The sequence below is a fragment of the Cynocephalus volans genome, chromosome 14, assembly GCF_027409185.1.
Source record: "Cynocephalus volans isolate mCynVol1 chromosome 14, mCynVol1.pri, whole genome shotgun sequence".
Lineage (NCBI taxonomy): Eukaryota > Metazoa > Chordata > Mammalia > Dermoptera > Cynocephalidae > Cynocephalus > Cynocephalus volans.
This window is the reverse complement of record NC_084473.1, coordinates 66514214-66540503: the sequence shown is the minus strand read 5'-3', so window position 1 is coordinate 66540503 and position 26290 is coordinate 66514214. Positions and strand designations below refer to the sequence as shown.

The 26290-nt window shown below is 39.7% G+C and overlaps 1 protein-coding gene across 4 annotated transcripts; it reads right to left on the bottom strand.

Annotated features, from left to right (window-relative positions):
• Positions 1 to 434: 434 nt before the first annotated feature.
• MXD1 (MAX dimerization protein 1) lies at positions 435 to 26031 on the bottom strand. 4 transcript variants are annotated; one of them, XR_010021651.1, is made up of 7 exons: positions 25729 to 26031; positions 24906 to 25005; positions 20053 to 20082; positions 7461 to 7575; positions 5476 to 5635; positions 4958 to 5199; positions 435 to 1680 (listed from the first exon to the last, which is right to left on the bottom strand). XR_010021651.1 is itself a non-coding variant. In XM_063078120.1 (6 exons), the coding sequence occupies exons 1-6, from the start codon at positions 25799 to 25801 to the stop codon at positions 5012 to 5014; spliced, it is 666 nt and encodes a 221-aa protein (XP_062934190.1). In that variant the 5' UTR covers positions 25802 to 26031; the 3' UTR covers positions 3185 to 5011. The 4 variants fall into 4 exon arrangements, 1 of the variants encoding a protein (XP_062934190.1); XR_010021649.1 differs by lacking the exon at positions 435 to 1680 and adding an exon at positions 3185 to 3630; XR_010021650.1 differs by lacking the exon at positions 435 to 1680 and adding an exon at positions 3185 to 3510.
• Positions 26032 to 26290: the final 259 nt, after the last annotated feature.

The following is a 26290-nucleotide window of genomic DNA, read 5'->3' as shown; positions in this document are numbered from 1 at the left end:
AATTATGTGTATGTCTTTCCCACCAGACTATGGGCTGCTCAAAAGATGGAGAAGTCTTGGTGGTTCCTGTGACCCCCGCATGCTGCCTGTGTCCTCAGGGGCATCTGTGATGAAGAGCCAGCCAGCTAAGAGCAAGTGAATAAGCAGGTGAAATGGGTAAGTGGGTCACACGGCAGTGGAGAGGATGGCGTTGGGAATAATTCTGATCAACACATGGGCTCAGCGGAAGCCATGCGATCCAAAGCCTTTATCACAGAATCCAAGGGCTGACAACTTTTGGCAAGTTAGTTTTCCATAAAATTAAAAGGAAAAAGTACTTTGATTAACTCATTCCTATAAGTATAAACCATGAAAGGGTAAACTGGGATACAAAACATTAGGAAAACCAAAATTTCTTTAATAATGAAATAATTTATTATTTGTTAACGGTTGAACAATACAGAAGTTTACATATACACAGCAAAGATTCCCTAAAACATGTAGTAGTTTCTAAAAATGCATGTGCTAACTGTTGTAAAGAGCACCATTCTCTATGGTCTTGACACAGGATTACATTGGCATCATATTTACATAAAGAAATTAACATCTGGAAACAGAAAGTCATACTCTTTCATCTGCTGCTCCCCTGTTTAGGCTGTGTTTACCATTAGGAAGACGGTCCCCACCAAACTGACGGTTAACAGCAGTATTCCAAGAGCACCAATTCTAGGGACAAAGGGTAAAGGCAGGTTTGGTTCTAAAGTAAAAGCTAACATGAAGAATGCCCCCTCAAACCGCCATCCCCCCAGATAGAATAAGAACTCAAAATAAAAAATCCAGGTAACTCTTGGAAATGGGTGCCTTACTAATTCTCATTTTATGATTTTGAGAGAAGACAAAGATACTCAATTTCTTCAGCTATTCAATAGCTGAATCTAGCAGTGCCAATTATTTCTTCTTTCAGAAGAATATAAGAAAATTATCTATGTAATATTATTAGTGAAAAAATCATAAGTCACATATAGCACCCCACCCCCAAGCCAGTATCTTTGAAAACAAAAAACCCTACAGTCTACAGAGATCTGATCATGTAGAATGAGAAAAACCACCTCATCTAAAAGGGTCTTTGGGTTGTCTTCTCCCAGGAAGGGTTTTTAAATCAGCAGTAGCCAGCTACCTAAACATACTGCATCAGAGTCAGAAATAGAAAAATAATAGATTGACATGCAGGAAATTGCCTTTCAGCCTTTTACTACCAGGTGTTCAACATGCAGGGAAGGTAAAAAGGTTAAGACAAAGAAACAGAAATGAATAAAGAAGAAACAGAAAAGACCAAGAGTTGGGGGAATGAATAGATTATAAAGCACAATGAAAGTAGTATTCTTGCCAATACAGTATGGTATAAAAACCTAAACAATAATGTGTCTGTGTGTACACACACACACACACACACATTTTCAAAAATAAGCTCTCTTTAAAGGAGGGGGAAGAGGCAAGAAGAAAAAAGTCCATTATCAAGCCCCAAGATATTGCTATACAGTTATTTTGAGCATCACAATCCTACCTAGTTTATACTTTTTCTTACAGCCCAGGATTTCCTCTTGGCCACTTCAGGGATGGGAGAGAGAAGCCCATAGGAAATGCAGGTTGAGGACCCTCTGTTTCTTTTGAAAAAAGTGGAGGTTAAAGGAAAATGCCCACCTTAAAAAATAAAAACAAGACAGCAACAAAAAACACTGAAGCAGCAGACTGCAGGATCAGGGCCTACTTAATGCTCAATTCTGAATCAACACTGAAATTATTTTAGTCTTGAGTTGACAGGGAGAATCTAGGTCCTGATCAAAAAATGTTATGCTCTTTGAATTACTAAACTAGCATTAGGTCTGTGACTAGAGAAAGGAGCCAGCAGTCACTATCAGCACCTTGGAGAATTCAATCTCTCTGCTTAGCAAAAGAAAACCACAATAAAAATACCCCCCAGGTGCTTGGCCCACCATTCAAAGCCAACAAGGGATGGAAAGCTGTGTTTTCAGGGATGTTAACAGAAGCAGACATATATGTTTTTCTCATTGCATGAAATTAAATTGGACTATGCACTCTTACTTTCCCATCTGCATTATACTGGTATCAATGAGTGCAATTTAGATTTCTTTTTAGTTTTTAAAAATCAACTTTCACATAAAAATATGCATGTGCCTATATTTATACACATCTATGTTTATGTACAATTGTTAAAGTCTTAAAGGCTGGGGTTTATATCTTTGCCCAACCCCTCCCCCCACCAACCCCAATATAAAGGTTTTTTATTCTGCTTAAAAAACAAAACAACCAAAAAGACTCTATAGCTCTTAGCAGTCACGCTGGTGGATCAGTGAACGAGAGAGGACAGATTGGTGAATCAGAGCTGCCGATCAGCTGCGTGGGGAAGGGGATTAGCTGCCTTAGGCTGAGTTTGCTGGTCCTGAAGTTTACAGTTTTGGTTAGAGAGAAGCCTGTCTAGCATGCTGACTCGTCTACACCTCAAGCTTTGAAAGTAATGTCTAACCCTGGTGTCAGTTTATCACAAGTGTATTAAAAATATAGAGATCTATCAAGTTCCACATTTATATGCAATCAAATTGAAAAGGACCAGACAAACAGTGCAAAGGTCAAATAATTACTGTTTTATATTGGGACAGTACATTTCATATTGCAACCAAAAGACAAAAATGCAATTTAACTCAAAGGCACAACAATTAAAACACAGAAAATAATGGCATCTCTCAGATGCCTTATTTCTAAATTAAACAAATACACAAATTTTGTTCCCTTCCCTCCCCCAATGCAAGCCCACAAGCTTTTTCCAAAGTCTAGAATTTTCGATGTCATATAGCATCTAGCAACGTGGACTTGTGAGGCGCTTGGATGTAGCAATTAAACAAAGTGTTTGAGAGGTCTAGCAAATGGCATTTGAAAGGGACCTCAAAGTGCAGATATATCTTTTTCAAACATGTTACAGGCTAAGCTGGCTCTTTGAACTCTATCACTCTGCTTAAATTCAGGAAGCAGGCTTTAAAAATGCAAAAGGCATACAAGTTGTATTTCAGTGCAAATCTTCAGCTGGTTCTCGGAAAAGATTCCAACAATTAAAAAAAAAAATCCTTTGTGTCACCTGCCCCTCCCCCCACCCAAAGTTGAAATGAAAAAAAAAAAAGAAAAAACCAGAACCAAATGAGAACAGAAGAATTACAAATGACTTTGGAATCATTTTAGGAATCCACTATTTCCAATTTTTAAAAAATGTTTAATACATTAAAGAATCATTAAAAAAAAAGAAACCCACAGAAGCAAGCTTGCTTTGTTTAGATCACTCTTCAGGTATAGAATGAGCTTCCGTACAGAGTGCTCGTGAACTCTGACCTCAGTTGTGTGGAGGCTGGTGGGCTGTGGAGCTGCGAGGCTGTGCTGTGCTCGGCGTGGGCCAGCAGCGGGGCATGGGCGGGCGGCTGCCCGCTGCTGAGTCACCCGTTGAGCCCTTAGGTCGCAGTGTGCCTGTGGATTTTAGGAATGTTCTCATCACTTGGTGACACACACTCCGCTTCAGGGTCACAGGTTTTACAAATGGTTCAATTTCAATGAAAAAGATTTGCCAGAGGCTGAAAACTTCAAGACCTCAAAAATATGAATGCAAAAATATTAAGGGGAATGAACCAATTTTGTAGATACCTACATACAAAGTTTCTAGAACATCTATAAAAGCACAAAGTCATAAGAATTTATTTTCCATTACATTAGTTTATATAAAATGAATAAATAGTATTTATAGATTTAACATGTCTTATGTACATATACATGTGCTCCGTTTTAGCTTAAATAAAAATGCTACGAAGTGGGAGACCACTTAAGTGAGAAATCATTACCAAAAAGAAAAATCAGCCTTTTAAACTATCAACCCAAAAGCCTTCATAAAGAAGTTTCCAGGTGTGTCCAAAAATAATCATTAAGGAGAGGAATTCTAGTAACACTGTACCATCCCCTCCTGTTCACCTGCAACACAGAGAGTAGAAATGTGAACTTTTTCTTTCACTGATGATGGCCACTAGCTCAGCTAGTGCCAAAGCTCAGTTATTGCTGAAAGTTGAATAGGAAAATACATTAGAATTGGACCAAATGTCACTTATGGGGGGTGGGGGGGGAGGGAAGAGGCATAATCACTGTGTTAAGTGGGAGATGGAGATCTCATTTATCTCTGAGGTAGGAAAAAAAAATGTTCCAGAGACAAATAGCATTAACAAACTCTGAGGGGAAAATGTGACTTGAGATAGCAGTACACAGTGAAGTCCCAAGAATATCGCACAACAATTATACCATTTTGTCTGTAAGAACAAATAATGTTGGAACTTTTAATAGCTGTGCAACCTCAAAGACACACTGTCAAGGTGCCCATTTTAAAGTGAGAAATACTGCTCCCATCCACACGCGAGTCGGGGATTAGCATGGACTGTGTGTGCAGGGTGTGTTTTCTGGAGGTATTCCTGACTTCCTCGCTGGGGGTGAGGTCCGTGGTTAAGTGCTCTTAATTGCTGCTTTCAAAGCTTACTTTGGAGTTCTGAGATCAGGATCTCAACTTTAAAAGTTGTTTTCTTCAGTTTCCTAAGCACAAGACATACTTCAACATTTCTCCTATGCAAGTAACATAGTAAGCCAGAAAACTTCAAGAACAGTCTGGTAGACTACATGAGGACAGTAAAGAAGAAGGGGAAATTGCCGAGATATGAAAATTGCTTACTCGGTCTAAGAATTCTTGGGTGCTCCAAATTGAATGGAATGTACAGTCTCTCAGAGACGAATTTTTATGGAGAGAGAGAGAAGCTAGTGGATGCAATCAGAAACCCATAATCCTAAGCACTTCCTTGAAAACTTTGACAAAACTGATTTTGGTACAGGTGGTACACTGAAGTTCACATGCAAGAGCGTGTGGGCAGGTCCAATACACTACCTAATCAGATCCGACAGGGAGAACCATCGGGGAGGCAGCCCCACGCCCACTCTCTTATAGACCAAGGCACGTTTTGCAACTGTCCTGCAGCTTTATTCTCTTGATGCTGGAGCTGGAGTAGCCCTCGTCACTGCCCAGGCTCTGCATGCTGCCCCGCTCATCAGAATCACTCACGCTGCTGCTGCTCCAGTCCAGATCGGCCGTGAGATAGTCTGTGCTTTCCACGTCAACATCAATTTCTTCTGCAGGAAGGACAAGAGAGAGACATCGGTGAAGGCATTCTGCAGAAAACTCAGGCTGAAAATCAAAGCAACCCCAATCAAACCCTCCTTTGGATGCTGCTCCCTAACTGCTAATAGGAAAGAGGGACTTATTAGTAGAGGTCACACTCCTCAACTTCCCTAAACCCTCAACAATTTCTTGTTTCCTTTTATGCTCTGCCTCCTGAGAGCAGCACTGTATCCTTCTGGCATGAGGGAGGGGGCGGAGGTGGGCTGAGAAGGAGCAGAGTGGCTCACCCCTGTCTGAGTCGGAGCGCTCCGAGGAGACCGTGGAGCCGATGCTGTCCATCCGTATTCTTTCAATGCCCAGCTTCTCCAGCTGTCTTTTCAGGTGCCGCTGTTCTCGCTGAAGCTGGTCTATTTGGTGGATGGCTTTTCTGTCACAATCTTCAAGTTTCTGCAAGTCAAAGGGGTAGCTGCTAGAGCCCACAGGGAGATTTCTAAATTGGCGATGACACTGCATCTTCCCTTCTAGCAGTGAAAGACGCCAGCTTTCCTCAGAAGCCATGTGGTGTGTCACCTGTCAGGCTTCTCTTTGCGACAGCAAGTTAACTGGCCAGTGACTTCTGGTTTTGTCTAACTTCTTCAGTATCAACAACACTAGAGTACTTGTCCTGTGACAGGGATTCTGGGGGGAGCTCTGACACTCTGGCATCCTGGTGGGCACAAATGGTACCCCTCAATTTTGGTATCAAAAAGACTACAGGCAGGAACCCCCAACCTGGTCTCCCTTGCCTGCAGTGATCCCCTAAACAGCTAATCTCTCTCAAATAGAAAAGTGCACATGATGGGAGTTTAAGAGACACACTTCCATTTAAAATTATGTTTATTCAAGTACATGCCCCAATTACATAGCACTTTTTTGAGGCATGCCAAGTCTCAATTATCTTCTGCTTGTTATCAGGAAATAACAGTTCCTTCTGAAGTCCTGATTCCAAATTGTCCAATAGAAGAGCCTAGAAAACACACTTCCATAGACTACTTGTTTTTACAAACCTGCCCCCTATCTTCTCATATACTCCAGATAATTAAGAAGATTGTTTAATTAAGTCGTTTTGCTTTAAATAGAAATCCTTTTTCTCCCAGAATTGTCACGCATACAGGCTACTAACCATAATAACCATAATAAAAGTGATATTTGTCCAGCCAAGACATGACTGTAAAACATGCTGAGCAGTAATTTTGGCTATGGCTCTCAGGAGTTTGAATACAACTCACCTTAGCCTTTGCTATCCAAGCTGCATACTGCGGGTCAGCTCTGTGCTACACTCTGTGAGGTGCTGGCATACAAAGTGAGCCCAAAGACCCACTCCCCTCCCTTGTGGAGTCTACAGTCTAATGATGGAGTCAACCCAATTGTCACACAAGCCACTGCCAAATGTCGAATGTGACAAGTGCTAAGAGACAGAGATATCCAATTACAGGACCACCTGTCACAGGAAGGAGGTGACTGAGTCAGGAAGGTCAGTGAAGGCTTCTCTGAGCTAGCAAGACTTGTGCTGAGATCTGAAGGATGAGTAGACATTAACTAGGTGAAAAAGAAAGGGGAAAGCATACCAAGCAGAGGGAACAGCATGTATAAAGGCCCAGTGGTGAGAGAAGATGACAAGTGCAAGGGACTGAGAGGAGGGCTGGAGAGAGGGGAGTGTACGGTACAAGATGCTGCTGCAGACACAGGTGAGGGCCAGGGTAGGCAGAGCCTGGGGCAGTCCTGGTGAAAGAGTTTCTCCTGAGCCACAGAAGAATTTTAAACAGGGTAGTGTGTTGATTTGTGCTCTGGAAGGATTGTTTTGGGGAAGCATGGGAAGTAGACCAGAAGGGGGCCAGAGGGATGTAGGAAGACCTGTGAAGAGTTTATTGCAGTAGACAATGGTGGGATGAAGGTGGAAGTAGACCAGGTCATGAAATACTGAGGTCTTGGAGATGGCTTAGATATACACGGCTAAGGAGCAGGAGTTAACAAGGACTCCTGAGTTTCTGGCTTGTACAATCAAATGGATAGTTGGATGGACTGCTTAACTTCTGGTGCACAGGGGTGAGACATACTCTATTGAATTTTGGACATGCAGCATTTGAGGTGCATGGGATTCATCCAAGAGGCAGGGTGAAAGAGTTCAGAGGAGAGGACTGTCCTGAAGATATACATTTTCTGTCCCTCGTAACAACAGACAAACTCTCACTGGACAGGCAAAGATAAAGGGACATCCCCAGGATACACTTACCTTTATGTGCAATTTGGCTTTTGTTAGTAAACTCAACGTAGTATGTCGATTTGATTCAGGACCAAGTGGCACCAGCCCCTTCAATTTCTCCAGGCACAAGCGAAGATGGGCCCGTCTACAGAAACATGATCACAGTAGCATTTGAGAATTTCATAGAGGGCCAGAAGGTACCCCAAGAAGAATGAATTCTAAAAGAGGATGAAGTTGCCCAGGCCCAGTGATGGCAAATGCTACCAATGACCTCTTGCCAAATAAACATCTTTTGAAGTCAGGCAACTCTGGTGAAAACCAATGAGAGCAAAATACGGAGTTTTCTAAGTCAAGTCTATTTATAATACAATTGTCAGGGTAGGGAATAATATCTGCTATTACTAGGCATATTTATCAGGTTATTCCCAGGTTTCTGGATTACAGTGTGCCCCACAGAACATCCAAATCAGAAAATACTGACATGCCAGGGTGAGAATCCTTTTAACCCATAGTTTTCTGTAAGAGACCCCATTCGAAACTACTAAATGGCTATATCACTGCTGTATTTACACATGTCAATGACATAGTGTATAGTTACTCATTGAAGCTTTATTTGAAATAGTAAAGATTGAAACAACACAAATGACAACCAGTAGGGAACCAGTGAAATAACTTATGGTGCATCTATATAGTAGAGTACTATGCAGCTATAGAAAAGAGTGAGAATGTGCTCTGTGTACCATTAGGAAAGGTCTCCCAGATACATTGTTAAGTGAAGAAAAGCATGCTATCAAAATGTGAGTACAACATGCTATCTTTGTATAAAAATGGAGGGAAAACAAGAATCTATAGTAATGTTTTATTGTGTGTACACAAACTCTGGAATGATACATAAGAAACTAATGGCAGTGGCTGGGCAGTGAGAGCAGGGAACAATCAGAGATAAGAAAGGAAGGCAATTCTTCCTAAATAATTTTTTATACGTTTTGGGATTTCAACCATGTAAATCTATTGTTATTCAAAAAGTTAAATACCTTTTTTATTTTTTAATAAGAAAAACGTATATCATGGCATTGCTATACTAATGAGCATATGCTGAACAGCTGAGGACAACTGCCTCTAGGTCATGGGGCATGGCAAACTGGCATGGTGGAACAGAGTGGGAGAGGGAGAAAGTCTGGATGAGGAAAAAGCCATGATGAACCACTGAGTGGAAAGCCTTTAGTCACAGTATGACCAGAAGCACAAAAGTTTTCACAATTTTGGAAGTTTACATTTCACTGAATCCTTGGTGATGGAGTTTGGATGCGTTGTCCCCTCCAAAACGCATGTGGTAATTTGATCCCCAATGTGGCAGTGTTGGAAACTGATTGAGTCATGGGGAGGGATCCCTCATGAATGGATTCATGCTCTCCCTGGGGGAGGGGGGATTAATGAGTGAGTTCCCACTCTATCAGTTCCAGCGAGAGCTGGTTGTTTTAAAAAGACCCTGGCACCTCCTCTCTCTCTTGCTTCCTCTGGCCATGTGGTCTGCTTGTACCCTGCAGTGACCTGCCACTTTCCGCCATGAGTAGAAGCAGCCTGAGGCCCATGCCAGATGCAGCTGTCCCAGAATCCTAAGCCAAATAAACCTGTTCTTTATAAATTACCCAGTCTCAGGTATTTCTGTTATAGCAACACAAAACGGACTAAGACGCTTGGTTTGGGCTTTATTCTAGAACCTAGCAGATTCCATAAATGTAAGAAATAGCCGAGATTTGGAGTTTTTCCTTAAGCCCACCACATCCTTAAAGCTTTCGCAAGCCTTCCCAGGCCACAGTGATTCCTCCATTTTCTGAATAGTTATTTGTTTACACTATTCACTGGGAGGTTCACGGCACTGCCTGCACTGTCTGATATTTGTTACTTAGCTGTTCATTGCAAACATCTTAGAAAGCTGGGGCTGCGGCATAATCACTGCTGGGTTGCCACAGTGCCTTGAACACACACACGCTTAACAAATGTTTGCTGAATGGATTATGTCGTCTATTCAACTATACTGTAAGCTTCTAGAGGACAGAGTCCATCTCTAGTACATCTCTGCACCTTCAGCAGCGCTCAGAGTCTTGGGGTTTTAGATAAAGTTTCACTGCCTACACACAACTACCTGAAACAGAGCTCCCTGAACAGGGAGGGAAGCCTTGGAGGCTACCCTCCAGCTGAACTGAGAAATAATGCATGCCTTTAGGTTTGCCCATTTTTCCTCTTAAGAATTTTACTATATTAGCAAAAGTTGGGAATGCAGACCAAAAGAAGACGACTGCTTCAGAAAGCTGTAAGACACATGAATGTGCATGAAGTCATCCTTCTAAACCTCCTGCCTCATGTGGATCATGAGGAAGTTGTCCTAGACTCTACAAGGGCCCTCTAGGCCTTGACAAGCTCCAGGAGTATAGCACTTATTTCGGAGCTAGGAAGATGTTATGGTACAAATGCTTTACTATTTTATGTCTTCCACTTGCTGTGAAAAGCTGTCCATGTGGAAGAACTGCAAGCAAAGACTAACACTGGAGATTTGCTCTGCCCACTACTATGTGTGTGTGTGGCGGGGGGGGGAGAAAAGCAGGACCTGTATGTAAAATGTACTTATTTATGTTGCATAATATTCTTTGGAAAGAGCCATAAAAACAGATCATGTTATTAGAAACACTATGAGAAAGTATAATTAGTCACTTATATAGTTATTCAACTTATTTCATGTAGAATTTATAGGCTAATTTTCAAATTAGGAAGAATGTTCAAAAATTAAAATTATATTTAGACATTTTTCATCCTGCTTGTTATTTGCAAAGACTGCATGATTCAGAATAGTGTCACATTAGTCCTTTTATGATGAAGTTTATATACAGATATGAGTATGTAAATTTTTTAGGAAGTTTGTCTACTGATAAAAATATAATAATAGAATAATCTTTTGATGCATCGTCATTTCTTGTTACACAAGAATCTAGCCCAGAAAGTGCAATTTTCACTACCCAAATGTGGGTTTCCAAAGAACAATCCTGGTTGTGAAACTAGAAATAAGCCATCTGACTAATTCAAGGTGAGGGTATTACTTGTTCATTCAGTGTTTTCTGGCCTAGTTCTACGAAAATAGGACCAGAGTTCTTTCTGGATTTTTGCAGATCCAAAGCCAACTTCTGTCTTTGGCAGTGCATGCTTTGGTCTTCTCCATTGCTGTACTGCTCCAGCCTGATGACTGCCCTGCCCACATGCCAACGCCTGCAGACACATCCCCACATTAATGCTTGGGCCAGCCACAGGGGAGGAATGAAGTATATTAAGCAGACTCAGTTTCATCATATAGTGGTGAAATTCAATCCCTGAACCAGATAAAAAAGCAAGAAGACCCCTCTTATAATAGTTCCCACTGATGATTCTTAACTCAGATAACTACAGCACTATAATATTCCTTTTACAACCAACAGGAAACTCAAAAGTATCTTATTAGGTGTATGTGGTAAATCCAGTTCACTGAACTCTTCCTTAAAGAAAACAAACATCTTTTGTCATTAAAATATTTCATTGAAAGTCTAATCCAGTTTCTATGGAAACACAGATATTGCTTTCGCTAAAGATACTATTTTTTTTACATTTAAAAAATTAGTGAGAGTTTTATAAAAAGATGATGAAAGCAAAAGGAAAGCTTCTCTCATGGCTACTCACGTCACAAGGGGCAGGGGTGAAAAGGATTCCAAGTCTGGGAGGGAAGCATAGGTCTCACTTCCACTTCCTCCAGGAGCAAGCGATCTGAAGTGCCTGAGCCTCCCTCCTACATCTCTACTCTAATGGCCAGAGGAAAATAAAAATAGAGGCAAACACATATTGACCGAGGAAATCCAAGTACATCCAGAGAACTTAAAATATCTCATGTACATTCAGATCCCCTTACCAGCCAGTGCCAAAAACCCCAAAACAAATAAAATATCTCATGTACAAAGGCAAGAAGGAAGTATAGCATATTCAGGAGCAAACTTAGGGCCGGCCCGTGGCTCACTCGGGAGAGTGTGGTGCTGAGGAGCAAACTTAAAACGATTTGGGAAGAATCTATGGGAAGAAAACTGTAAAACTTTGCTGAAAGACACAAGAAAATCCAAATAAATGGAAAAAATAACACATTTCTGGATATAAACCCTCAAAGTAAAAATGTCAATATTCCCCACGTTTGTCTACAAATTTAACATAACTCCAAGAAAAAGAATCCCAACAGTATTCTTTTTAATGCTGGGAAATTAGTCTAAACTTCATCTAGAAGAATAAATAAGTGCAACCCTGCCAAAATTTTTTAAAAAGAAGAATGAGGAGGAATGTGCTGTACCAGGTATTAAACTGTATTATAAAGCTACAATAATTAAAAACAGTATAGAGTGTAGTGTTAATACAGGAATAGCCAGTCAAATCAAGTGAACAGAATGAAAATCCCCAGAAACGGTCCTAAGAATAGATATGAGTTTAGCACATAATGTAGATAACACTGCAAATCCTTGGGGAGAGAATGGATTATTCAGAAAATGGCAAATAGATTAAAGATTTAAATATAAAAGATGTCTGGACACCACACAGTTCTGTTGCTAAGTTTTCCTTAACTCTTGTCAGTCATGAATTAGGGAAAACTAAATATTCAAGTGAGGGAAGTTATTAGTGAAGAAGGCTCTGGGCTTCTTGAGGCCCCACCTCCTACCAGAGCTTTGGCACTGACAGAATACCCAGGCTAACCAGTACACCCTTGGACAATCGGGAGTGCAGCTCTTCTTATTTCTGCCTCTAGACTCAAGCTTCCTTGATTCTACCCATGTCTCTCTCACTCAGGCTGGTATTTGCAAACTGGGGAACAGACTGAACAAAAAAAGTAAGATTATGTATAGGTAGATGCAGATAATACCTCCTGAATTTGATACGCTACCCCTAAAGTTCTTCCTGACTTGGATATAGTCAAGACTGGGAGTAGTATCGAATGGGGTAGGGGTGTGTGTGTGTGTGTGTGTGTGTGTGTGTGTGTGTGTGTGTGTGTGTGTGTGTGTGTGTGTGTGTGTGTGTGTGTGTGTGTGTGTGTGTGTGTGTGTGTGTGTGTGTGTGTGTGTGTGTGTGTGTGTGTGTGTGTGTGTGTGTGTGTGTGTGAAGCACTGTTATCAGTGATTACTATTCTTTATTGAAGGTGTAACTGAAATTTCTCTCTCACACTTTCAGAGCAAAGTGTATGACACAAAAGAGAATTATAAGGTTAGGGCAGGGCGTACAGAACAGCAGTCAGTAAAGAGAGCAGATAAGTAATTAGGTTCAGAGGTGGAAATCTTGAAACATACATTTGATTCTTTCATTCATTTAATTCTACCAGCATTTCTCAAAGGATTACTATGAGTTGCTACTTCCTAGGTGCTGGGATCTGATGCTGAGTACCTTTGAGGTACTTAAAATTTAGTCAGAGTGATCAAACATGTAAATGAATTATTGCAGAATGATTTATCTGAGCTACCTTTAAACCATGACAAATATCAGCTCCCATCTAAAGTTCTAGAATGGATTCCCCCTTGCCCTCTACCAAACATGTTCTTTCTTTTCCTTTACCCACAAACATCTTGTTTGACTTAAGTTCTCCACCAAACTTTTCAAGCTTCCATAGCCTATCATAAACTTTTCCTTTCCAAAGAGATCATATTCATTTACTCATTTATTCATTCATTCACTCACTGTAACTCCTATGTATTTAACTCTCCTGTTTCTTTCATTACCAGATAATGGAAGAGACCACGTCTTCTATTTCTTCTTAATCTATTCGAGCTTAGAAATAATAATGCATCTGTAGACACTGATTTAAGAGTAAAATCTGGTATCTTTGGTAATTCATGTGCCTTCTCTATGACTAAAGCTCTACTTAAAGAACATCATACACTTGACCTTACTGAATACTACTTTTTCATTAAAATTGGGCCTGAGATTATAAGAGAGAACTTCAAAAAGTTCATGGAAGAATGGAATTAAAATATAGGGCTGGCCAATTAGCTCAGGTGGTTAGACCATGGTGCTGATAACACCAAGGTCCAGAGTTCAATCCCTGTACTGGCCAGCCACCCTGCCTCCCTGCCCCTTTACCCCTGGAAAAAAGATAATACAAATCTTTCCATGAACTTTTTGAAGACCCCTCAAAAAGGGGTCTTATTATTTCTTATTAGCCAAAGAAGAAAGAGTAGCCTATTTAACTCTGAGGTTTCTCCATTTTATTTCCTACCTTGGTGTGGAGGCAGACTTAGCCAATTAAGTATCATCATAAATCCTATAGGATAATTGGAGGTTGAATAAAAATAATTTCAGATATGGGTATATATGAGATGTATAGTAAGAAAAAGGATGTATTTAGCATAGAGTAAGAACCTAAAAAATCTTATTAAAGGGTCAAAATTACTCCCTAAAAGTGATTAAGGGTCACAAGAGATTTTGGGTTGAGAACAAAGCTTTACTGGATTAAACAAAAAATTCAGGTGAAGACCACAAGTCATGCTTTGAGGGGGAAAAAAAGTACTTTCCTCCTTTTTCTAAAACAATCCCTTTATAAACAATTGCCAAATGCATCATTATTACCAATTTAATTGGAACCCTGGAAGGTTTTGAAGATTTCTCACAATTGTACTGATAAATCTTTATAGAAAATACAAAGGTAGTAATATACTCAGAGAATAATGCATAAATAGCAATTTGTGGTGGCTACATTTTGAAGATATAAGATCAATTCTTTATTAAAGTATGAAATATACAAGTATATACCTTATTAATATTTCCTTTTCAGCCTCTAATTTTTAAATACAAAATATATACAAGTATAATCAGTACTTGCTAGCTCTATCCCATCCTTTGACTATTAATGTCTACGACAAAAAGTTAAGGAGTACCCCCAGTATTCCAGGTAGGGGACTGGAAATTGGTTGAATAATCAGCATATATCTTTTTGAAGTCCTTCCAAGAGCAGGTGCCATCTACCCAAGAGGTATAATTCAAAAAGACAGATTCTAGTGGTACAAATCTGAGTGTTCCGCCACACCATCAACATAGACTCGATTTGCACACTGATAGCTATATCCTGCCTTTGTAATTAACAGACTGTGCCTTTACCCCATGTGGCAACACATGTGGATTTGTTAAGACATCCTAGAGTGAAATCTGAATGTGGTCAAGGGAGTTCAGAAGCAGTAAGAGTGGTGCAATGCATACCACAACTCAGGCCCCATGCAAAAAGTCTGTTCCAGCTGTTCTGATATAAGGAGCTTTTTTTTGAAAAGTCAAAACCCAGAAGAAACTATAGGGTCCTGCAATCAATCACAATATTTTGCAGAAGAGACATGACTGAAATGGTTTCTCACGCCAGACCAGATGCCACTGAAACACTCTTTGACCAAATGGAAATAACAGCTTAGATCAGGATGCTGAGTCTTCCCCACAAAGTATACACAAAAATCTTTTGTTACAGGGTCAGAAGACTCTAGCAGAGGCAATCTCTCTGGACCAGCTGCCTAATTCTAGCAAGGCCTGCATATGTACCATTCCAGAAAAATGGGTGCTTACTATTAAAGGAGATGCCAGAGCCTTCTTTTAAAAGAGTCCATTCTAGCACCTGACTCCTGACCAGCTTACATGCATTCATCCAGTCTCCATTTGCTGAAAGGCTTACTGAAAGGCATTTAAACCAGAAAAATTTCAGAATGGGAAAAAAAAAAAACAACACATCAGAGAAATTCCAAGCTAAGAGAAAAAAACAGCAAAATTATATTAATAAAGGGCACATAACAACAAAAGATTAAAAGATTTCCTGTATTCCAACAATAATCATTCAGCAGCTACAATGGGAAACCAACAGCAATGTAAAAATATAAGCCCAGGAATACCTGTTACAAGAAATGTGCAAGACCTATATGGAAACACTACGAAACTTTGCTTAGAGACAGAAAAGAGATCTGAATAAATTAAAACACACACCAAATCCTGGATGGAAAGACCTAATGTGAAAGCATAAACTTTTTAAGGTTAATTTATACTGGAATTATGCAATTTCAATTTTTAAAATTCCCAAAGAATTTGGGGGATGGGAATTGACAGAATGATTATGAAATTTGTCAGGAAAAATAAACTGGTAAAAATAGCTAAGAGCATAGAAGCTTTTAAAAAAAAAAAAAAAAAGAAGAAGAAGGATGAAGGGAAGAATAGAGATTTGCTTTACCAGATCCTAAAATGCATGATAAAACCTCAATGATTAAAACACTGTATATTGGCACAGGAAGAACAGATGGATCAATGGACTAGAAGAACAAGTCTAGAAACAGACTTAGCCATAAACAAGAACTAAGTATATACCGGAGGCAGCAGCTTCAATCACTGAAAGTAGACTGATTCCATGAAGACAAATCATAATCTGGACAATTATGTGATAGAAAAAGAGACAATATCTTTCATATATACATTTTTATATTATGGAATCTTTTAAAAATAAAGAAAAATAAACTCTTCAGTAGAAAATTGAGCAAAGGTAATTTAACAGGCAATTCATACACACACAGACACACACACAGTCAAAGACATGAAAACTGTTCAACTGTGCTAGCTAGTAATATAAGAAATGCAAATTAAAACAAGTTGCCTGTGTGGTTTTTTTGTTTTTTACTTTTCAAACTCATAAAGGTCTGAAGTTATAATATCAACTTGTGAAGATATAAGGAAAATATTGCCTATAACCTGCCTAGTGGGCAACCCTGCAATCAACATAAAAACTGCAAAAACATGTACACCATTAATTCCATAGCTATAATTTATCCTAAGGAAATAATTATGATGTTAAAAGGAGATTTATCTACCAGATAGTTTAAGGCAGCATTGTTTATATTAGCAAAACACTGGGAAGAACCTAAAATAGAGGATTGGTTGTATGAGTTATGACATATCTATACGATATAATACTGGGCATTCACTAAAAATAATGCTGGGAAAGGAGATTTAATGACATTGGAAAATGTTCATAATGTAACTTGAAAAGAAAGAAGCTAAAAATTATTACTATAGAATCCCATGTTGGTTAAAAACAAAAAAGTAGACACAAAAGTCTAGATGGATACAGAACGAATGTTAGCAGTTCTTACCTCACCGAGGCCTATTACAGGTGATGTTTATACTCTTGGTGCTTTGCTGAAGTTTCTAATTTTTTTACACTAAACTATATTTTTCTTCTTTTTAATCCCCATCTTACAGATGAGATAAACTATATTTTAAAAGTTATTTTCCAATACAATTGGAAAGCTATATTTCAAAGTTCCATTGGTTTTCAATGGTTGCTAGAATAATGTATAATTAAATTTTTTAGCATTATTTTCTATATTTCTGAAAAAAATTTTTTTAAAGTAACCTTGTAGAAAAAGAAAAGAAAAGAAAAACGACACATGCAGAAAATTAGTTAAAATGCAGAGAGGTACAGGTCATGTGCCAACTGACAGATCCGGCTCTATAGTAATCCTAGACTGAGCTCCTCCATGGCAGAGGCTTGGTCTTCACTGGGCTCTGCACAACCCCCACCTACTACACAGTGTCTTCAGGTGCTCAGCAATGTCTATTCTATTGATTGGGAAATACCACCACCATCCTTCTAGAAGTCTTGTCTTTTCATCTTCCCACCAACACCAAGACACTTAAAAGTGTCAGTGTTAAGTATAATATACTCAAAGTGGAGTCCCGATAACACAGAGCAATACTATTTATTTAGATTCTCTAAAGTGCCAAAGAAGAGATTTCTTTAAAAAAACAACAGTAACCCAAATGTATTCAACTCTGCAGTATCCGAGAGAAAAAAAAATTCCCATGTTTAGAAGTTCTTTTCCTAACATGTCATGTGAGAGAGAGAGAGAGAGAGAGAGAGAGAGAGGAGAGAGAGAGAGAGAGAGAGAGAGAGAGCGTGAGCTCTGGCAATCTTTTTATGTGATGTTTTCAGGATAAAAAAAAGTGATTGAAGTGTATTAGCATTTAGCAGAGTGGTAATCTTTTACAGGATTCAACTACCAAAACCAGGGAGACTGTAAGAGCATCTCACAACCCTAAAATTCTTAAGCATCTACACTAATAAGGAAGAAGAGCCCAACAACTTTAACCTCCTCGCCTGGACTGCAGTAACCAATGCTTGGTGAAATTAAGTAAATTGAGTCCTTACTTCCATTTCTTCTATTCACATGCTCTAGACTAAAGAAAGAATTACCAAGACCTTAAAAGATCAAACTCCAAAAAAGAAAGGAAAATAAGAAAAGCAGATAACTAACCCTTCAACAAACAAAAGTTGAATGATCATACAGAAGCAATCTGAATTATAAGCAGAGTGCCTAGTGGTGACTTCAAATCCAATTTTCTAGAACTTTTGCCTCCACAGACTTCTGTGCATACTTCAGTCTTAGCATTTAGTGTATTATCCGAAACGGTCCCTGTGTCTTTCTCATTAGACAAACTGCACATTCCTCTGGGATGGGGACCTCACTGATTTAACACCCCAATGTGAACTCATTTAATATGTACTGAGCACAACTTCTTGGGCCACAGTAGGCAGAAAAGAAGCATCCCTGAGCTGCTAAAATAAATGATACAATTGATATTCTGTGGCATTCTTACAGAGGTGAAAGGTACAAAGCAGCAGCAAGCCTAAGAGCCCTTACCTAAGAAATGAAATTTTAATATCAATAATAATAATAAATACCTAAGTAAAAGGTTAGAGGGGAGACGGAGAACTGGAAGACTTTTTGTCAGAAATAGTCCCAGTTTACTTGGTTCACTGCAAAGGCAGGAAGAAGGGAGAAAATTTAAAGATGAGAAAGAGAAGCCACATCTGACTACCTTTCCACCTTAAGAAGAGATACTTTTGAGTTTCTAGTTCATGATATGTAAATCCCTAAGCATAAAGGAAGTTCTGACTTAAAACACGGCTAGTCACAATCACAGAGCAATTAAAAGGGAAGAAGAAGGAATAGGGAGAAGCACACGTGCAGTGAGGCACACCATCTCTCACTCGCTCTGTGAGTGTGGGACACAGGTATGACATTCCACAGTGCAGTAAAGGTAAATGTTCATCTTGCAAGATCCTACCTGCCTGCTAAGGGTGTTCACTGATGAAACATAAATATCATTTGGATCCTGACTTTCAGAGTCAGGCTCCTTTTTTAAAGTGGATTTGCAAGAAATAACCACATGTATTTATGGAGCCATCATTACATATCATCTTCTTGTTCATGTAGGGCACTAAGAAAGCCACTCAATTTGAATGGGTAGCCCGCGTTTCAAATTGATGGGAGCTCAGAGACTAGAATGAGGTTTGTTCAATGGTTCCCAGTCCTGGCTGCACATGAGAATCACCTGGGGAGCTTTTGAAAAATAACTAGTACAGAGCCTCGACCAAAACCAATTAAATCAGAATTACTAAGGGTAAGGTCTGGGCACTGGTTTCTTTTATTTTTTTGCTTTTTGGTTTTTTTCTTAAAGCTACACAAAAAAAATACCATTAATTTTTTTCAGTATGGTAAAAGCAAGTAGTTACGTTTTTTTTTTTTTTTTAAGTTTTTACTAAAGAGCGAAGAAGATTTGCTTTAAAAATACTCCCTAGAGAGAGGTGGTTTTGATTATAGAAGATTGGCAAAATGTTGATAATTATTAAAGCTGGGTGATAAATACATAGCAGTTGATTACATTATTAACTCTTTCTTTGTATATTTAAAATTTTCTATAATAAAAAGTTATTTTATGGAATATGTATGTGTATAATGTATTTAATATAAAATTTTTTTTGAAATACATTAAAATAAAAGCTTTGCAAGTGATCATAATGTGTAACCAGAGCTGAGAACCACTAGACTACATAACTGAAGGAAGGGCAACTTGATTGGGAAAATAAAGATTTAAATAAGCAGCAAGAAGTGATCCAGGTGAGAGATTCAACTCAGGCTTGTAGAAAGATGGAGCCCAGTGAGGGTGGCAGGCCTCCTCTAGTTCATCACCATCTCTGATTTCTGCCATACATATAGTATTTGCCTGAATTTTGAGAATCCTCACTCATAAGTAAACTGCAAATACACACAAATACACATACACATACACATACATTTGTGTTATACGTATCCATGTGTACATGATTTAAGACAGCACTGCCAATTATAATCAGTAGCATGTAATTTCTAAAAAAACATTATTTGTAGAACCACTGGTTATGACATAAAATGCTGTGGTCTGTGGAATAATTGCACAAAAGCATTCTTCAGGAGTGAGCTGGGGGTGAAGACTGGAGGTGTGGTGTTTGGAACTGGCAAGCTCTTCATCTACCTAAGTGATTTATGGGCAGTGCCGCTTAGAGGGCCCTGGGTGAACTCTTAAATCAGATGCTAATAGAGGAAAGAGCCAAAAAGAGCAACCAAGGACTGGCCAGTTATCTCAGTGGGTAGGGTGTGTTGCTGATAACATCAAGGTCCAGGGTTCAAGCCCTGTACCAGCCAGTCACCAAAAAACCCCCAGCAACCAAGTCTCAACTAATAAAGACCAAATCAAAACTCGCTGCATTCCACCTCCAAAATCCCCAACTCACCTATTCTTCTCCATTTCATTGTGAGTTGATCTGAAAGAGGAAACAATAAGAAAATAAGATTATTCTTGTCTTAAAAGACTATTTCAACACCAATACAATGATTTTAACTTCTTTCTCTCCAAAGTTGGTAGGAGAGAAGACAGAGAAAGGGAGAAAAATTCACTGGGCTCTATTAAAGAAATCAGTCCATTCGGGGAGTTAGATAAATGTAAACATCTAAAATAGAGTTTTTTTTAAAAAAAGAGCTCAAGGAAAAGTGACAAACTAAGAGGCGTGCATTCCTAATGGAAAAGTAATCCATTTTAAGGAAATGAAAGGGATCTACTTATACAAAGAGAAAAACAGCTGCATAGTGCAATGTGAATTTTGGTTATATAATACCACAAAGCTTTCTTTAAGCAAAGGGGAAAACAGTGGAGGTGGTACCCCGACCCCATCCTACAGCTTTTTGTAGGGAAAGCATACACCAAAATTTTATTCTAAGTAGTTTGACTATAGGATACTGTTTTAAATAGCAAAATAACCCCCCACCCCAATCTTTCAACTCCATGAAGTAACTATCTTTTCATGTACAACCTCCTCAAAGATACTACTGATGAACAGCTACCAAATGATTTTAGGAAAGAGTTTTCAAAAGTCAGCTCAACATAAAGACAGGGTAGTTAAGGCAGAAGTTAGGGGAATTTTGAAGTCCAGCTTTGTCACTAAATGGTACTATGGAAGAAATAAAATTCTTTGCTATCTTGTCCTTGGTTAACCCCTCTGTAAAACAGGAATAAAAATAATTGCCAATTATCCACTGAAAAAGTGTGATCAATGAGGTAGTAACTGTAAAAGTGATTAGAGAGCCTTGGATGAAAGGTGTAGTGCTGTGAAATCATATTAGAGTGTTTATAGCTGACCATGAAGATAAGGTCTGGTCTAAGACTTTATGAACAGGTTTCCACAAAATTACAGGAAGTCAGTCAGTGTGGCCCCTTTAGTGTACTCCTCACACAACTCCTCCTTAACCAGGTATAAATAAACTTGAGGAACTCTCAGCCTTATAAAGGAGCTGAATCTTGACCTTTTCTATGGAAATTCTCTGGAATCTAATGAGCTCAGGAGCTAACCTCCTGGCTCAGGTCATGAATTCTGTGAGGCCATAATTAATACCTTAATGGGCTGAGAAGATAAATTCTCACAGCAGTCATGGGGGAACACTACCTTTAGATTGCTCAGCCACTCAATTACTTCAGGGGGCACTATCACCAAGTTCACTCACACAAGATACCAGGGATGGGGGGAGTGTGTGTGAGTGTGTCTGTGTGTGTACGCATGCACGGGGGGGGGGGGGGGGGGCGACTGGGGGGGGTGTCTTGAAATGGGAAATTTCCAACCCAGCACTAAAACTTCTCTTCCACAGGCCCTTGGAAGATCAATTTTTATTTATGAGAAAAAACAAATGAGAAAATAATGACAGCATTTTAAATTTTAGAATATTTGTTTTCTAGGTAAATGATATGTGGACCTCAAAATTGGTTAACTTAAAAGCTTTAAACTGATTCACTTGGTTATCCCTCTGTGTTCTTCAGTTACATTTTTCTGAAGGCTTACTTCCTTCAATGGCCAGCAAGATACTATAGCTAACAAGAATCTCGCCAGTACAGCAAATCTTTGGCTTTAAAGCACGTGGCATTTTAGTTTTAACTGAGAATAATAAGTTCAAAGTCTGACAGATTTTTTAAGTGGATGAAAGTATATAACAACAGCTGGTTAAGATTTCCCTGTTTAACTCTAGACAAAAACCATCCCTAGCAGATGGAGGAGAGAAAGGTGAATAGGTTGAAAAGACAGTAGAGAAAAACAGCACACAGGGTACTCTTACCAAAAATTTCTGGATTCTTTGAAAAGATATAGATAGACAGACTGATGAATTTACATATTTATATAAAATTCTCAATCCCCAAGATAAACTTTTAAACAAATTCTATAGGAAGAACAACTCCTTCCAAACTTTGAACAGAGTTTTAGAATCCACAGATTTTATTTGATTACTTGCGTGTTGAACACATGGCACTTTTTAAAGGGGGACTTATACCTAATAGCTAGGGTGTTACTGAAGTTCATTTGGTTTACTGAAATTGAGTTAGTCATTAATAAAAAGCAGCCCTTTAAAAAAAGGATCAGTTCAGAGATTGCCTGCCACCTCCATTGATGGGTAAACATTTACATTTTTAATTAAAACATTATAAAAATAAAGATAGCTTTTGTCAAAACTACTTCCCGTGTGATTATTGAAAAGATCTGATAACTCTGGAATCACTGATAAAGGCTAAATTTCACCATTAAAAAAAAATACTCTAGTGAAAAAATAACTAAGCCAAGCTACAGTGTATCTGAGAAATGCGAAAAGCCCTTGGGTTCAGCTATATATGCACCATCTTATAAAAGAACTGGGTGGCAATTCTTCAACTTCCTCTTCCAAGTGAGTGCCAAAGTCTGCTTTACTAATTTAACAAAACACACTTTTAAATGCTTTAGATTTCAATTCTAAATAGTTAGTAACAATTTTCAAAAATCAGCAGGACAGAAAAAAAAGATTCCATCTTCATGTATTTCAGTAATTCTCTGGATGATTCCAAAAGAATATTCACAACTTCATTTGTTTTTGTTGTTTTATTTTTTAAACAGGTAACTAGAAAAACTTGATCAAGATTTGCATTTTCAATTACCAAGAAGTTTGATATGTGGCTAAATCTTATTTTTTATTGTCCAAGGAAAAGTACTCCCCAGACTCTACAAGCAAAGAGCACAGCATTTCAACCTGAATGAACAAGAATAAATTGTTATCCAAGGGTTATGTAAACCAGCAGTAATCTCTCCCTATTCCTCATCTCAGTTCAAAATTCTGTCCATACATGGCCTTGGATATAAGGCTGATTCAAACCAAGGGGTCAAGCTGCTTTCTCTGTTGAGACTGCTTACTCCTCAGGTAAGGGGCATTCTAAACAGGTCATGAAGGAAGTGATCACACTTAAATAAAACTACCTGCTCTTGCTTCATATGTTTGCTTGGTGCCTTCTCCAGGTTTAATCATGGTCTCTCAGAGGTCCTTACATCACTCAATACATTATACTAATTCGTTATTAGTCAAGTGATTATTACCACAACTGTGACAGCCCCCTGTCTCTAACCATAGAAAGCAAACCAAACCCAATAACAGAAGTAATAGAATTTTTCAAAAAAATTAGGATTAACAGCCATTTTTTTTTTTCCAGAAATAATGCTGGTTATTAAAGAGAAGGGAAGAAAAGAGAAAGAATCCATTTCTTGGCTTGAAATTCTCAATTATCATTATTTTTCTTTCCTAATTGCCTTTTGGGACTGTGGCACTTCTCTTCAACAACATCTCCTTTTCCTCTCTCTACCACTGAACATCCCCCCACAACCTTCCTGTGAAACTTAGGAAAAAATTATGTGTTAAGGTATTAAACATCAACTAGTAATATGGACAACTCCTCTCTAATCATGAATGAACAATAATAAAAGCAAAAATGGACTACACTTTTCCAGAAAAATAAACTGAAAGGCCTCAAAGTCATTCCAAACAAAATATCAAAAATCCATACTGTAACAAAACATAACACAGCTTAATTGTTTTTATACCACTGCATAATACAAGTCAGTGTTAACATCCTTCTTAAAGGGCCTTAGTACCCACAGAACTTTGGCTTCACCTTCAAGTAATGCTAAGATGGGAAGACAAGGAAAACCCACCAGGTAATTACCAGGTTCATCCTTAATGTACTGTCTTATTCAATAGGGTGACACATGTGCTGCTCACATCCTGTGGTTCTATTAACACCACTAAGGACAATGGGTGGACCAAAGACAGAAGAGGCAGCAAGAACAAGTGAGTTTTGGGTTTAAGTGAGAACTTCCTGGTTTTAGTGGTCTGTATTAAGCCTCAGAGGCTACCCAAATAGTTACTTGCAGGGAGTTATTCATGAGGGTGGGGGAAGGATAAAGATTCAAAACCAGTGGTGAAAATGCCAATGATTTTAATTTACTGGCATGAAAGGTATAACTGAATGAATCTAATAAAACAGATTTCCTAGACAACTAATATTTTGAGGGCAAAGAGGGGGGAAAAGGGCAATAACATTGATGGAATATTTATATGTACCAGAAACTATGCTTAGGACTTTAATATGTGATTTCACTGATCATTAACCAAATACTTTCCAGTGAGATTCACAGCTTTCAAGAACTATAAGGCAATCTATAAGGGAAACATGAAAAGGTTGTTGCATATTAGCATTGTAATATTAAATGTTCCTCCACAACTAAAGAGGTAGGTTTTAACCTCAGTTATCCCTCTTTGCCACTGTACATAGATGTGATAAATTAGATGATCAGACAAACCACTGTATTTAATTTACATGTCTTACCACATAAACTAAGTAGATACTTTAGTATATTTACAAAACCTTCACTATGAATAGTAAAAGATATTGATAATATCCAGCATTTTGAATTGTAGGAAACTTGCCCTGAATCTGCAACTTCTGAAAGCAGAATATTGTCACTATTGCTAATCTCATTTGAAGTTTCTACAGATATTTGTTCCAAAAGGGAAGAAAAGCTAAATTAAAATTTTTAAAAAATTCATAAAGAATACATTTCTATTTTCCTTTTTAGAAGAAGGGCTGTTTCCTCCAACAGCTTAGGACCATGTGGCAGCATTAGTGAATCATGATCACCACTTAATGTATTTACAGGGTTATAATCACAACAGGCAACTTACATTCTGCAGTGCGTGTCATTTACAATACAATCTAAAAGAGAAAGAGAAATATTTACCAAATTACCTGCTGCTGCTGTTATTCTTCTTGGATTTGTTCCTCCGTTTTAAGGCATCTCTGTCCTTGTTATTGTATGGTAACATGGAGGCATAACCATGTTCAGCTTCTAGAAAACCGAAGGATCCAGTTAATGAATGAGCTCAGAACATTTAATTCTGTCTCCCCTCCAGTGTTTCCTTTTCCATCTATTTATTTATCTTTAAAAGAATATTGTGGAAACAATTAAATGGAGCAGGATGGAATTCTGAGAACAATGATTTTTTTAAAAAAAATTGTGTGAATGCCCTCAGTTCGGAGCAGGTGTAAGGATTCCAGCTGCTCATTGTTGAGAAAGACACAGCAAGTGTCTAAGCTCAAGGAGCCTGGGTTTCCCATTAGCAACGACCAGCAGGTTGGTGCGGGTTAACTGGAAACAGCCTCAGGCGAAGGTGCAGGGCAAACCTCTCGAGCGGGGGGGCAGAGGAGGCGCTGCTCCTCGGCCTGGGAGACGGCGCTCCGGACCCACTTGGGGGCCGGCCGGGGCCAGCCCTGCTGAGGTAATTCAGAGGGGGCTGGTGAGGGGCCTCCGGCACCCCACTCGCAAGGGTGTGGAGAAAAGGCGGCGCTCGGGACCCCCGGGGGCCGCAGCCCCTTTCCACCCTCATTCATTGCTTTTGGGCGGCTTCCCTTCGGACCGCGCGTGGGGAGAGCCGGAGGGGTTGGGAGCGCTCGCGGTCACGGTCTCGGTGCCTCTAACCACCCACAGAGCGGCTGGGCGCCCCGACCCGCCGCCCGGCCCCTCAGGGTCCCCGGCTCCGGCTCGGCCGGACCTCTCCCCGTCCCCTTGCACCTCTCTCCCGCCGCTCCAGATAGTCGGCCGCCTCCAGCAGCATCTGGATGTTCATCCGACCCGCCGTCGCCATTCTGTACTGGGGGCCGGAGCCACGGGACCAACCCCCACTGCCCACGGGCTCGCCGCCGCCGCCGGACACCCGCGCCCCACTGTGGCCCCGTGGAGCAGGGCTGAGGCAGCCTCTCTGGTGACCACGCTCGCCGGGAGGGGGAGGGGGCCAGTGAGCTGGATACCGCCGACACCGTGACAGAACCCCGAGCAGAGCAGCAGCCGCCACCACCGCGGAGTGTTTATCTCCGACTCACCATCCCCCCGCCCCCAGCCCCTTCTCTTGACAAGCCCGCTTCGGCTGCGTTCCTCATTGGGCACCCCAAAGAATGCCCCGCCCCTGGCCTTGTGCGATTGGGGAAGGGGATCACGGCTCCGCCCCCCAAAGTCCGCGCCTCTCGCTGGTTGGTCACGCTTGACAAGGCCCGGGCTCCACCCCCTCTTTTCAATTGGTGACAGGATTCGCAACTCCGCCTCGTGCTCCTTCCCTGTTTTCCATTGGTTCTATACC

Bases quoted from the DNA above. Each gene is read 5' to 3' on its own strand.
- MXD1 (XM_063078120.1), bottom strand. From the start codon at position 25,801: ATGGCGACGGCGGGTCGGATGAACATCCAGATGCTGCTGGAGGCGGCC. The intron at 20,083-24,905 runs GTAATTTGGTAA...TTCCTCTTTCAG, and splicing joins AAGAATAACAGCAGCAGCAG to ATCAACTCACAATGAAATGG. The intron at 5,200-5,475 runs GTGAGCCACTCT...TCCTTCCTGCAG, and splicing joins GCGCTCCGACTCAGACAGGG to AAGAAATTGATGTTGACGTG.